General features: G+C 39.1%; 1 protein-coding gene across 11 annotated transcripts in view; it reads left to right on the top strand.

Moving 5' to 3' along the window:
- TPK1 (thiamin pyrophosphokinase 1) overlaps positions 1–12,279 on the top strand; it is a 311,398-nt gene that overhangs the window by 54,830 nt on the left and 244,289 nt on the right. For 9 of the 11 annotated variants that reach the window (XR_010387697.1, XM_026121431.2, XM_064506631.1 and 6 more), the window contains one exon: positions 4,632–4,706. The exons of the other annotated variants lie outside the window; for them this stretch is intronic. Coding sequence is in view for 8 of the 9 variants with exons in the window: in XM_026121431.2 (XP_025977216.2) it covers positions 4,632–4,706 (75 nt within the window). In the remaining variant the exon portion in view is untranslated. The remainder of the gene's footprint in view (positions 1–4,631; positions 4,707–12,279) is intronic. 11 annotated transcript variants of the gene reach the window in all.

Here is a 12,279-nt window from a genome sequence, read left to right as displayed (position 1 = left end):
TTAAGCCTGAAAAGTAGGTTTATGTTGGAGCAGCAATATGAGCTTCCTTGTGCTGTCTCATCCAAGAAGGAATTTTCAGTGGGCTCATTCTGAGTTTCTGTCTTTCAAAAGCTCATCACATATTTGGACTCTGACCTATCTGATCAGAAACATGAGTGATCCAGAGCTTTGCAGTATCTTTTGCAAAGACGTGGTTAATATCTTGAATATCTAGATGTATTTCTACCAGTGAGGAAATTCCCTGAAAGTTTATAGCTGTCTTCCTGCTTGCAACTTTCTACTTTAAACTCATGAAATATTTTGCTAACAGTAAAAATCTCTTCTCCCTCATACAAAGCATCTCGTTCCTCCTTGCTCTATGCTAAACCTGCCTGTCTTTATAGACGATCCCTTGATAGATCACTGAATGGTAAAGAATGGTTGCTCTTCGGGCAAGCAATAAGCCATGAATAGCATGGCTTAGCAGGAGACCCTTTTGGTGGCTGAAGCTCTGACTTTGGATTCACACTTCATTTGCACCCCAAGGCATGCCAGTATCTTAGCACAACATATACCCCATTGTGTGTTACAGCTTACATCATTTCACTAAGAATGAGAACAACAGTGGTCTTTCCCAAAGGGCTTTTTGTTTGAAGTAATGAAAACTTTTTTCCACTTGGAAAATACAATAGCCAGGAAACTTGCAATATGCGGAATAACTTCTGACAGTGTTATTCTAACACTGAGAAGAAACAAAGGAGAAGGGTATGTTATTACACTGGCTGCCAGACAAAAGCTTGTATTTAAAAATATATATGCCTATTGAATATGATTTGTGGCAGACATACAGCCTGAAGACTGGCATGTGACAAGGGGAAATCAATAAAAAATGCATAATGATATTATAAATATTTATAGAATAGCTAGATGGATACAATGTGACAGGGAGAGGCCAAGAAGGCTTTTAGGATAGTAAATGTGTGCCTCTAAAACATACTAAAATTCTTCTGAGAGAGTTGAAATGGGGTGTAAGGGCATTACGCAGGCTGTCATTTAGAGAGATGTTCACAACACCTTTGATTAAAATCCTTTATAAGCAACCATGAAAAAAGCTTAGTCAAAGTAGTAGTGAGGCTAAGTGAAAGCTGGAAAACAGAGAAGAGAAAAGAATGGTTTTCAGAAGGGAAGACGTTATTTGCTGACCATCCCCGTGGGACGTGTACTGTTGTTCATTAAGCTGTGACCTAGGAAGGTGAGGAAATAGTTCTCTGCTGCAGGATTAAAATGAGCCAACGTTGTCCAAAGAGTAGGAGTTTTCCAAGAGCCCCTAAAAGAGTATGGACGAGATGAATACTTTCTCTTAGCTGTATTTTTTGGAGTCTAACTGACTGTTGACATAGTTGGGTACCTGTTATTGCATAAGTTATGCCCACAAGGCTGCAGGGTTTATAAGCAGCAAATGGAAAGCGTGGGTAAGAGTGGAAATGAACAAATTTGGTTCCTTAAATACATGGGGAAAACTTTTTACATTCGTCCTCCTCTCCCCGTCCCATAAAAGTTAGGCTTTACTGTGTGGCAAATTCCACAGGTCTGAAGCTACTGAAAACTACAAGGGGATTTACATTGTGGGGTCTGCTCCATTCATTCTGTCGGTGCAAGCATCAAAAATAAGCTGAAGGTTTTATATGGAAGAATTTATTCTTTTCTGCATGTGCTGCAGATGGCTGAATTTGCTCGCTCTGCAAAAGCTGCAAGAAAAGTACATAATGAAAGAGAAATTTACTAAAAATGGAAGAGGCCAGGGAAGAGGCTGACTTGTTCCACCTCAGCAGCAGCGAGGCCAGCAAAAGCCTCTGCAGCGGAGAGATCCGTATCTGGGGACAAGAGATTTCCTGTGCTGAATTCTTGCTTTCAGAGTTCTCTTCCCTGTTAGTCCAAAAGAGCAGAGTTTTGTTAATGGTGGGGTCAGGGTGCTAATTACCTTTCTGAAAAACGGATGGGCAAGACAGTTCAGGAGATAGATGCTTCCTAATTTGTTAAAGGCTTTGTAAAGATAAATGGCCTTGAAGTAGGTTTGTTTTCAAACGAATAGCCAGTAGAGTACTCGGAGCAGTGGCAAAGTGAGCTCTCATCAGTTTTTCCTCAGTGATGGATGCTGCATATTCTGTTCGCTGATGCAGTCTTTGCCATCAGAAGTCCCAATTTATTAATAGCTTTTAGGGCAGTGATTGTAAATTACTGCAGTCCAATTTTATTACTGTTTTACATATACTGAGGACCGAACCCTTTATGCAGCTTCATATTAACTCAGTGAGCACCATTATGATATTGACATTTAGGCTTGTTTGGGTAGCATTAATCATAGCATTTTATCATGCATTAATTGCAGTTGTTTGAAATGGCTGTAGCGTTACCTTTTCTAAAAGCAGGAAAAACAATAATTTCTATTTCTGCACTTTGGCAACTCATGACTGTGCTTAAAAAAAAGAAAAAACTTAATTAGGTGTGCTGGGGGCATCTGCTCCTTTTTTCCTTTGCATTAACTGAATAAATAAGAACCAGCTGTTCTTATAGACCTCATTGGGAGCCCTTGGAGGTGTGATTTCTGAAAATCGACCTCTGAAGTCTTAGTGTGGATATCCACATCCAGGGCCTTGTCCTCAAAAACATTTCTTATTATATAGCAAGAGTCCACTTAATGTGCAAAAAAAAAAAAAGCTAAAATCTACTGTTTTTCCATATGCTGATATAGCTTAAGGTTTAAAACAGACACAGGAATGCCTTTTGTGATTCGCCTGCAGGAGTAGGTTTACAGTGTCCATGTCTATTTGTATTATCATATAAGTAAAATAACGTGTTATGTTTGCTGGCTCTTTCAGTGGAGGGCATCACTGGATGATTATGTTTAATATAAGGAGTTGGCAGCCTTTCTCACTTAACCATCATTAGCAGATCTGCTGCTGAGGTCCCATTTTGTGAGGCAGCTGGAAATTGGTACTTAGTTTGAATGTATTGTTTTCCAGCTTTATCTCTAAGTTCAAGGACAAGGCAAAACTGTTCAGACTAAGCAAAGAAAAAGGTTTTGCCCACCTTTCTCTTTATTTACTTGGTCCTCTGACCCCTCTGTTCTTTTTTAAGTAAATTTGATGTTGGCTTCTTCCCTGTTATATGATATGCTTGGACTAAATAGGTGTGTGGATTGTGTTGGCAAAGATGCAAGTGTGGAACATGAGGGAAAGTATTTGTCTAAGGGTCACACAGAAGAGATCTGTGGTAAACACGTAGACGTTTTACCAAAGTAAAAATGATCTAGGTCTTCAATAGTGTACCTCTTGATATTTACAAAGGAGGCCAATGCTGTTGCCTCCAATTACAGATCAGGAAACTAAGGCACAAAGTGGATCTGTAGAAGAGCTCAAAATGACTCAGAAGGTGAGAGACAGAATAGTGGTGCTGCAGTCTCCTAATCCTTACTCTATACAGCCATTCGCGATTTTAAAATTTTATTGTCTTCAATATTTATTGTCTTCTCAGTCCCCCGCTCTGAGATGTTCCTGTACCTTCATTAGTCTCACCACATTCATTTTTTACCTCATAATGTCATATGACTTACGCTACATCTTCAGCTGTAGCCTCGTTCTGCCTTCTGCTATCTTTTTTTTTTCTTTTCTTTTTTTTTTTTTTTTTGCAATTACAGTGGCTGCACATGACCAAATAATACTTCATTAACCTGATTGCCTAAGGATATCAAGCTCTAGGGGAAACCTGTATTCCTGTATGATAGGCAAGATAATTAGGAAGTGAAATAATGCAAATCCCAGCACAAGCAACCCTAATAAGATGTAGGGGTTGTATTTACTCTTTGAAACCAAAGTTTGGGATATCTTGAATCCTTTTATTTTGAGACCTTTATATTTGTAAGTTTATTTTTGTCCCTCACAGTTGACATATTTTTAGGGCAGGAGGCTTTAGAAAAGAGCCTGTTCAGTCTGTGGGAGCAGTTCAGGTTGCTGGTAAATCCAATGAGATTTTTAATCTGTGGTATCACCAAGATAACGGACTAAAGTTTGCTTTTGCCTTTACTGTCTTTGCTTTTAAGCTCCTTGGGCATGGCCTTTTGTTCTGTGTACAGCATCTACCACAGTGGAGTCTCAGACCACAATTAGAGCTGCTAGGTGATATGAAAGTGTAGGAGCAGAAGCCAGTGATGTCAGCAGGAGTTCTGCAGCCACTGGGAGAACGGACTATTGAACCTAGATTAGAGACAACTTAATTCTGAGTCAGCTACAGCCTCCCTGTTAATAGAGGCTAGGGCTAAGCTAATATCAATAAATGTCGTATCCAGATGCCAGCAACAAGCAGGAGATTAAACAAGAGAACTGTATAGATGCGGGGTCCTATCGAGGATGGCCTACAGTGAATAACAATCTCCTCTACATTAAAAGGTTTTGCTGGAAGCCTATCAAGTAAAAGGTGTCTAATGAAGCTCTGGCAGCTTCTCTGTCTGAAAATGGTGAAACCTAAGAAGCGAAGAAATTAGTGAAGTTGCTCCAAGGTTCTTGGACTAAAATTAAACATGGAAAAAGCAAAATAAAGAAAAGGGGGGAAAAAATCAATATTGTTGCTAATAAGAATCAACATTTCTCTTATAGGAAACCTGAAGTTTTGCCTTCTTATTCTGAACCAGCCTTTCAACAAAGGTCATTTTCATTGTCTGTGGAGCAAAGGTAATAATAACTTACATATATCTTCATTTGCTTATTTACTTAGCTGGTACTCAGCTAATCTACTTCATGGCTGTTGAATTGCAATGTAGCAGTTTCCTCTAACTAGAGCAACCTTCCAGTCAGGGTGCGAATTGGCAGAATATGTCGTATGTTGCTGAATGCAGCAAATGAGCTGATTATGCAAATTCTGCATCTCTGCATCTCTTACGTCAGTGCGAACTTTATGGACTGATCTGTGTTAGAGCCTGTAGCTTTTCAGAGGCATCTTAGGAATGATCGTTGTTTTGCTGACAAAGTGCAGTAGATCAATGGTGCATTTATGAGTTTGGAGGCGAGCATTCCTTTAAAGGATATCAGTGAAATGTGTTAATTTTAATCAAAATAAAATGAACAGTGCAGATATTGTGTTGTGAAAGCAGTGGGAATTTGTGTGCTTGTCAGAAATATGCAAATTAGATTTCACTACCCCTTTGTTTAATATGCACAGTGCTAATCATCTCTGGTATGATAGCTGCAGATTTACTGACATTTTGTGGAGATGTATAAATCTTTATAGGCTTGGAGCTATTAAATCCTCCAGTGCAGAAATGTAGTTCTTCAGAAGCTTTCTGATAAACCGCGGGAACTGTCTCTAACTTGTTACCATGCTTGGAACCTTGCAGAGAGGTTCCTGTTAACTGACTGAGGCAGATACAGCTATTCAATTTCACCATAGGTGTAAGAGTTGGTGGGGGGTAGCTGTATGGTTAAAAGGAATTGGAGTAAGAGATGAAATGGGGAGGATGTATTCACATCATCTAATTCCAACAAACCTAAAGTAGGTACCTCCACAGTTGTACGAGAGAAAAAAGGATGGAGAGGCTTGTACAGGGCCATCCAAAACATCTGAACTAGCACTGTACCCAAAATGGGATCTTTTTTACTCGCAACATCAGCAAGAAATGTCAGAAGAAGTGCTCAATTGATTTATTTTCTAGATATGATTTTAAGTATTTTTTGATTTAAAAAGATAAGCTGAAAGGACATATTTTGCATCAGATATTGAAGGGAAGAATGATAAGTATCTTGATCTTATTTCTATGGCCCACCTTTCCTATTTTTTGAGGCTAGAGGTTGGAAGACAGAAAGCAAACCAGACACATGCCCAGTTACAGAACTGCAGTATTCAGTGTATTGCAGTACCTTGCATGTGTTGCTTTTATGCTGTACTCTGTTACAGCAGACTTTTTTGTCTGTCCTTTGGAATTTTAAGTTTTTCTCTTGCAATCAGGTCTGTGCAGGCTGACTCTTGGGGCATGGTGTGCTTCTTACTGTAGCACTAATGGGCCTTTAAGTGTAGTGCTTCAGTGAAGAGTTGGAATAAGAAGCTGAATACAATCGAGTAGAAGTAGAATGTCTTGATTGAGACTACCACAATCGGTTCCTATCCTCTGAGCATAACTGCACTGAAAGGAATTACTGGTGCTTTAGATGGCTTTTCAAAGCATCTGTGCCAGTTTGGGACAGAAATCCTGTTTATGCCAATAGGACTTTTGCTGGTAGGTTATTTAAAGATATAGATGGAAATTTTCTGTCCAAGCAAAATGATAGAAAAAGATGCTGACACAGTGAATCTGAAATGTTTTTCTTGAAATCATTTCAGTTTCAGTATTCCTCAGCTCTGAATCCAGGACAAGGTTCCGGCAACACCTGACTGACAATCATACTGGACTGCTCTGGGTATCAGCAATCTTGTGGCTCCTGGACCCTGGCTCTGGAGGAGTCTCTGCAAGTAGACAGTTGCAGGACTAGGAGACCATGAGGTTTTTGTGAATTAAAGGAAATCATAAAAGAATGAAAAATCCTCAGAAACAATGATTACTGATCAGCTGTATTTGCTTGAGATCTCATAAAAATTCTGTTGTGTGTAAGTAGTCAGAAAGAAACGATTGGAGTGTTGATCCACAGAGCGTTGCCAGCTACAGAAATTGGGGGAGAAGGGAGAGAGAAGTGCACAGAAGAAAGGAATTGGAGAATGTTTGACTAACTTCTTTAAGTTACAGCAGTCTTGGGTGTTACACTGGGTAGAGAATACTGAGACAGAAGTGTTATTTGCAAGTAGGTTGTGTCCTCCTATCAAAATAACTTGTTTTATTAGCCCTGTCACTTTAGCATCAAGAATGAAGGTGAAATGTTATGTGTCCTGAGTTTAAAAAATAATCACATGGATAAGTGTGGTTATTCTAGGCTAAAATCATCCCAGGTGTAACTTCTCTTGACCTCAAGAAAAAGTGGTTGTTGCTAATTAGCCTTTGTTTTAGTACAGACTTGTATGAAATCTATTTTTACTGACATACTTTGCAAAGAACTATTTCAAGCTGCGCAAGTTTACATAAACTTCCTTTTCTCTGCTTTGTGAAGGACACCGAAATCTGGTTTCTTCACTTACAGGGGAGAATCAGCAGCTTTTACTACTCTAACCGTACAAGCAAGCTAAGTTATAACAGTAAGGTAGTGTAAGCTAAAGACTACCATGATTTTTTTTTCTACCTTCTGTTACTGCATCTTTAGTCATGCCATATACAGTCTTTGTCTTGACTATGGTTGTTATTTCATTGCTGACTACTATATTCATTACTATAGTACCAGAGGACCCATGCAGAATACTTCCTTTGTCCTAGGTGCAGTTGATAGGATGAGACAATCCTGTCCTAAAGGCAGGATGAATGAAAGGTTCGAGAAGGGATATTATACATAAGCTGAATGAGGAATAACACTGGTAGTTCAGTGAGGGGATTTGGGGGGTTGGGTGTGGTAGGGAGGGGATAAACCAAATGGAAAGGGAAATTGAAGAGGCTAGATCACTGAAGGGGCATAGGTAAGGGGAAAAGGTCTCACTATAAGTGAGGCTGATATAAAGAGACTGAATATGGGAAGGTGAGGTGGAGGCAGAGGATTGGGAACAGACTAGCAATAAGCACAAGGCAAGGAACATCAATCTAATCCATCAAAAAGACTTTGAATTTGTAAAGGGCTTTGGTTTAGCTGTTGCTATAGCCAGTCCTATCAGTGGAGGTGTGTGGCTTCCCTCACAATTCTTATCTAAACTATAGAAAATGTGTGGAAGAAACTGTGTCCTGCTTTTCTCAACTGCATGTTTCTGGGTCCGGGTGACTGTTTATAAGGAAGACTTTACCTAGTGGGGCCTTACTTGAACTCTGTCACACACCATTAACTCCTGCACATATTTTTAATGACATTTCTAGCTCCTGGTCTCATTCCTGTTTTCCAAAAAATTGGTAAGGAAAAAATCCAGTTTACATCAGTCTCTAGTGTTGCTTTGCAAGTGGTTTGAAATGTAAATACATCTTCAACAGAATTGAAGGTCTGAAACTGTCTCTACATTAGGTTTCAAGAGCTAGGAAGCCCAGATTTTAGAGGCTGAAAGCAATAAGTGCTTTCTGGAGAGTAAATGAAAGTTCCTGAGGTTTTAATTTGGCTCTTTAAAATCTCCTTATGGGGAAATTCAGTCACTCATTTATGCCAAGAATTTCAGCAATGGCTAGCAGTGGTGAGTGCTTTGGTTTTTTGATGCCTCCCTAGTGAAGTACCACGAAAGGGGCAGAATTATTGCAGTGCTAAAAAAGCACCTGTGTAAAATGTCTGAAGTTCAGGATCTGAAAATTGTTTCTGGTTTCTGAAAACATTGCCGTTAAAAGCTGTAGTACTCAAATGATCCAGAATTGTCTGCATGTCCTCATTTGATGGTAGCATGCTAAATGGCTTTGCGTTGTCGGATACTTTCCATTTTAGAATGTTGACGCTGAGAGCCATAAAGAGCAACTGAAAAATAAGGTTATTATTTAAAGTCAGAGTAATATGGCAGTGTTCCACAGCAAATTGATGAAGTTTCCATTCAGTGCTGTATTTCTGGGAATGGCAGGCTTGCTGTTAAAAAGCATCTTTAGATTTGCTAATGGAGAAAGATATATTGCAGGAGAATTTTTCCTTAGGTTGCCTTTAACCTCTGGCTGACCGTTCTTATGTCCATGGATTTACTGATAAATGCACTTGCAGGATTAAAATGTTGGTTAATCCAGTCCTGCTTGGCTGAAGAGGACGGCTGTTACAGGTGTGCTTTATGGTAAGAAGGCATGTTTGCAGGTATTCTTCAGTCCTTGCAACTGTTGCGTCAGGTTAGCCACTCTGCCTTTCAGGAAGAAATTACAATTCTTTTGAGGAAACAAAGGCTGTCCCAGACAGCTGCAAGTCAGACCAAGCAGGTTGAACTACTTTAAATATTAGCCATTCATCCTACAAAATGTCCCTGGCTGATGTACAAGAACAAACTACCAACGTCACTTTGGAATGGGCTGGGTGAATCCTGACTTATGGGATGCATATCTAGTGTTAGATAAGCAGATGGGAAGGAGACATGACTGTATCAGTCCCTTCTGTTTTAAAGTCTCTGAGACTAGGTTGTGAAAATGCCTGTTCTCGAGGAGTACTTCCCTTAAATAGTCTTTTCCATGGAGTATTCCTTTTAGTTAAGGAATTGGGCGTCTAGCTATGTCTCCTTATTATGCTGCCCTACCAGCCACTTCTCTGTAGGCATGATCAGTAGATGTTTTATGACACTTTGTAGATAACAGACATGAAGGAACTCCAGAAAGAGGAAAAACTGGACTTACTCTAGAGATTTCAGCTCTAGATTTTTGGAGGTCTGTATATTAAGAGAGCAGAAAGCAGAGTTTTACAACATGGATGTAGAATAGCCAAATCTGAACTTGTGTTAGACTGTCTTCATTTAAATAATGTTTTTTTAGATTGCATCTGTTATGACTGCTTATACATAAACAGAGTTTTGTCAAATTTCCATCCCCATTAATACCACTTTTTCAACCATCAAAATTGCTGTTGGATTTTAAAAAGCATTTTGAATGTGAGGCAACTTACCTGTCAAGTTCAGCCTCCTGTTTGGTGATAATGCTGCTAATTGAATTGATTCTTAGCACCTGGAGGTGTCTGTGTATTACAAAATACTTTCTTTTCTTGAGTCATCAAGTAAAGAAAGGTGCTAATGTGTATCACAGATTTCAGTCACCTGTCTTTGAGTGCCCCATGTTCCTTCCATGCATGTTATGTTCCAGATGTTTTTGTCTGCAGTGTAATTGGTGACTGGTTTTTGAATGTCTTCTGTTGAGGTCCAAGAGCTGTGTATAAAGGGAAATAAAATATGAATACAGATGGCTAGAACAGTTTGAATGTCTGAGGGCAGAGAACAGGGTATTGCAGTTGAACAGCAGGAGGGAAATATCCTTGCTTCCCTGGTGCCATTTTTTCTTCTTTGTGATTGATACCTTATTCTCCATTGCCTGAGTGTCTTTACTGGTTGAACTCACCTAAGCTTCGGGAATTATTGGTATATACATCCATTCAGTTGCCCTCTTATTTGTCTGCAATGAACTTGCCTTGTTGGCATATGCTGCACTTCTTTACTCACCTTTTATTTTCATCATTTCTAGTTGAACTTACTTGTAATATATCTCAAATTTGTACTAGACCCAGAATTGGCAGCTGGCATAAAACTTGAGTGAATTTAGAGCAGCTACTATTAATAAATAGGAACATGTTCATAAAAATGGTGATTGGGATGTCGCATGGACGCATATGCTTTATTGCGGTTTCCAGCAGGCATCCAGACTAGCAGTAACTCTTAGTACTGGCCTCAGCTAAACTACTCTGTTCTCCCCAGAGTAATATTAGGCACCTGATAAGTCAATAATGAAGTTCATTTTTCCAAATTTAAATCAAAACAGGAATATAATTTCTGGTTTGCATTTAGTAGCCTGAATTTGCTGTTCTGTACCACTTGCTGTAGATTTAAACAACATTTTCTTACTGCAGAATGCCTGATGTTGGACTGCATGCAGTGAGTTAATTTTCTTTAACTACAGGAGTCTGAGAGGAGTTATTTCAAGTGTTCTTGAGGGTAGGGGATCTAGCATATACTTTAGAAACAAGAAAATCTGGCCCTGATTAGCGTTGGCTAACACTGTGTATTAAACCTGGAAACAAAACAGTAATATCTGGCTCTGGACATGCAGCAGTTTCCACCTGCTCAGATTTTGGGCAGAGTTTCTGGACCAAAGTTTTGCCCATGACTCAGTGAATAACATTAACGTCTACCATTTTTTTGAGTTTTTCTGTAAACTGGAGGTTTACAGTTTTCTTCACAAAACTAAGGTTAAAACTCCAGAGATATGGTAAACATCTCCCAATTATGGCACATATATTGTTAGTGGCTTTCTAGTTCAGAAGTGGATATCTTGAGAGCTAGCCAAAGTAAGCGAACAGAAAGGTAGGTCTCACTGGTTTTTGAAACTTTTTAGTTAGTCATTGGTAAAGCTGAGCTTGGTCTTCCAGGCCTTTTTCAGTCCCTTTACCATAGTAGGAACTGTGATAGAATGAGATCTTTAGATAAAATTAGACATACGAGACTCTGCATTTTTTGTACTTTAATTCTCTGCAAATCCAACAACAGGAAATTCTGAGATCTAAAAGGAAGTTTCATTTAATGGATTTGAGATTTTTTTTAAACGAAAAAAATGGGTAATTAAGATCCCCTTTGAGATTCTTTGAAAAGCTAAACCCCACTGAGCTGAAGTTCAGAGTAACAGAACAATAGAGAATGACTTTGAAGTACTTGTGAAAAGCATAACAGATAATTACAGCAGAAGAAAAAAATGGGAGGTTTTTGCAATGCTTTTTTTCTATGGACCTGGGATCAAATCCCATTAGGGGACTTCTATTGTCAAAAGTTTTGCTATATAGAAGCCTTTGATAGCGTCATGCTGCATATCCTGTTGCTATGATGTTTCCCAGAGGACAGTTGAAAGAAGGAGCTTTGGAAAATATTGTCAGGAGGATGTTTTAGGGCACCCGAGTAAAAATGAAGGCACAGGGCAATAGAAAAAGGATCATTAATAGCTCATTTTGTTAGTGATTCAACAACAGAAATAGTTCTGGGAATGAACCCAGGGACTAGGGGTGAGCACATGAAGTTTGCATTAGTAAGTCTTGTGACAGAAAAGAGAGGATTCTGAACTCCATAAAATAAACAGTTGGGGTTTCACTGTCTCAAGCTACACAATGAAAAGTGTTTAAAAAGCGATGTTCTTTGGGAGTCGCTACAGGGCAAAAGGATTATTTTCACAGCTAGAGCTTAGTGCAGATCCACTACCAGGCTGAAAATGCAAAGTCTTGTAGAAGTTTGAAGGTATCTTGGGTTGTTGAAGACAGCGTCTTCTCACTGGCTGCAGTGGCCTTTGGAGCAAACCACTGTTGTTGTCTTCTTTCTTTTTCTCTTATTCCATACTTGTCTTAGGGCAGACAAACAAAGAGCCCATACTGATACAAACACCTTTCCATTAGTCTTGGCCTAATGATTTTATTTCAAATGATGATTGCTTTTTAAAGGGGATCTCCTCTTTTTAATTTACCTAAATCTAGTTATGTTCCCAGCCTTTGAATTTTAAGATTTTTGATTACTTTATTACCATGATTGTAATAATGAGCAACTCAGCCAGTTGAA

This window comes from Dromaius novaehollandiae, chromosome 2 (assembly GCF_036370855.1).
Source record: "Dromaius novaehollandiae isolate bDroNov1 chromosome 2, bDroNov1.hap1, whole genome shotgun sequence".
Lineage (NCBI taxonomy): Eukaryota > Metazoa > Chordata > Aves > Casuariiformes > Dromaiidae > Dromaius > Dromaius novaehollandiae.
Note: the sequence above shows the minus strand (reverse complement) of the source record. Positions and strands in the feature narration are given on the sequence as shown.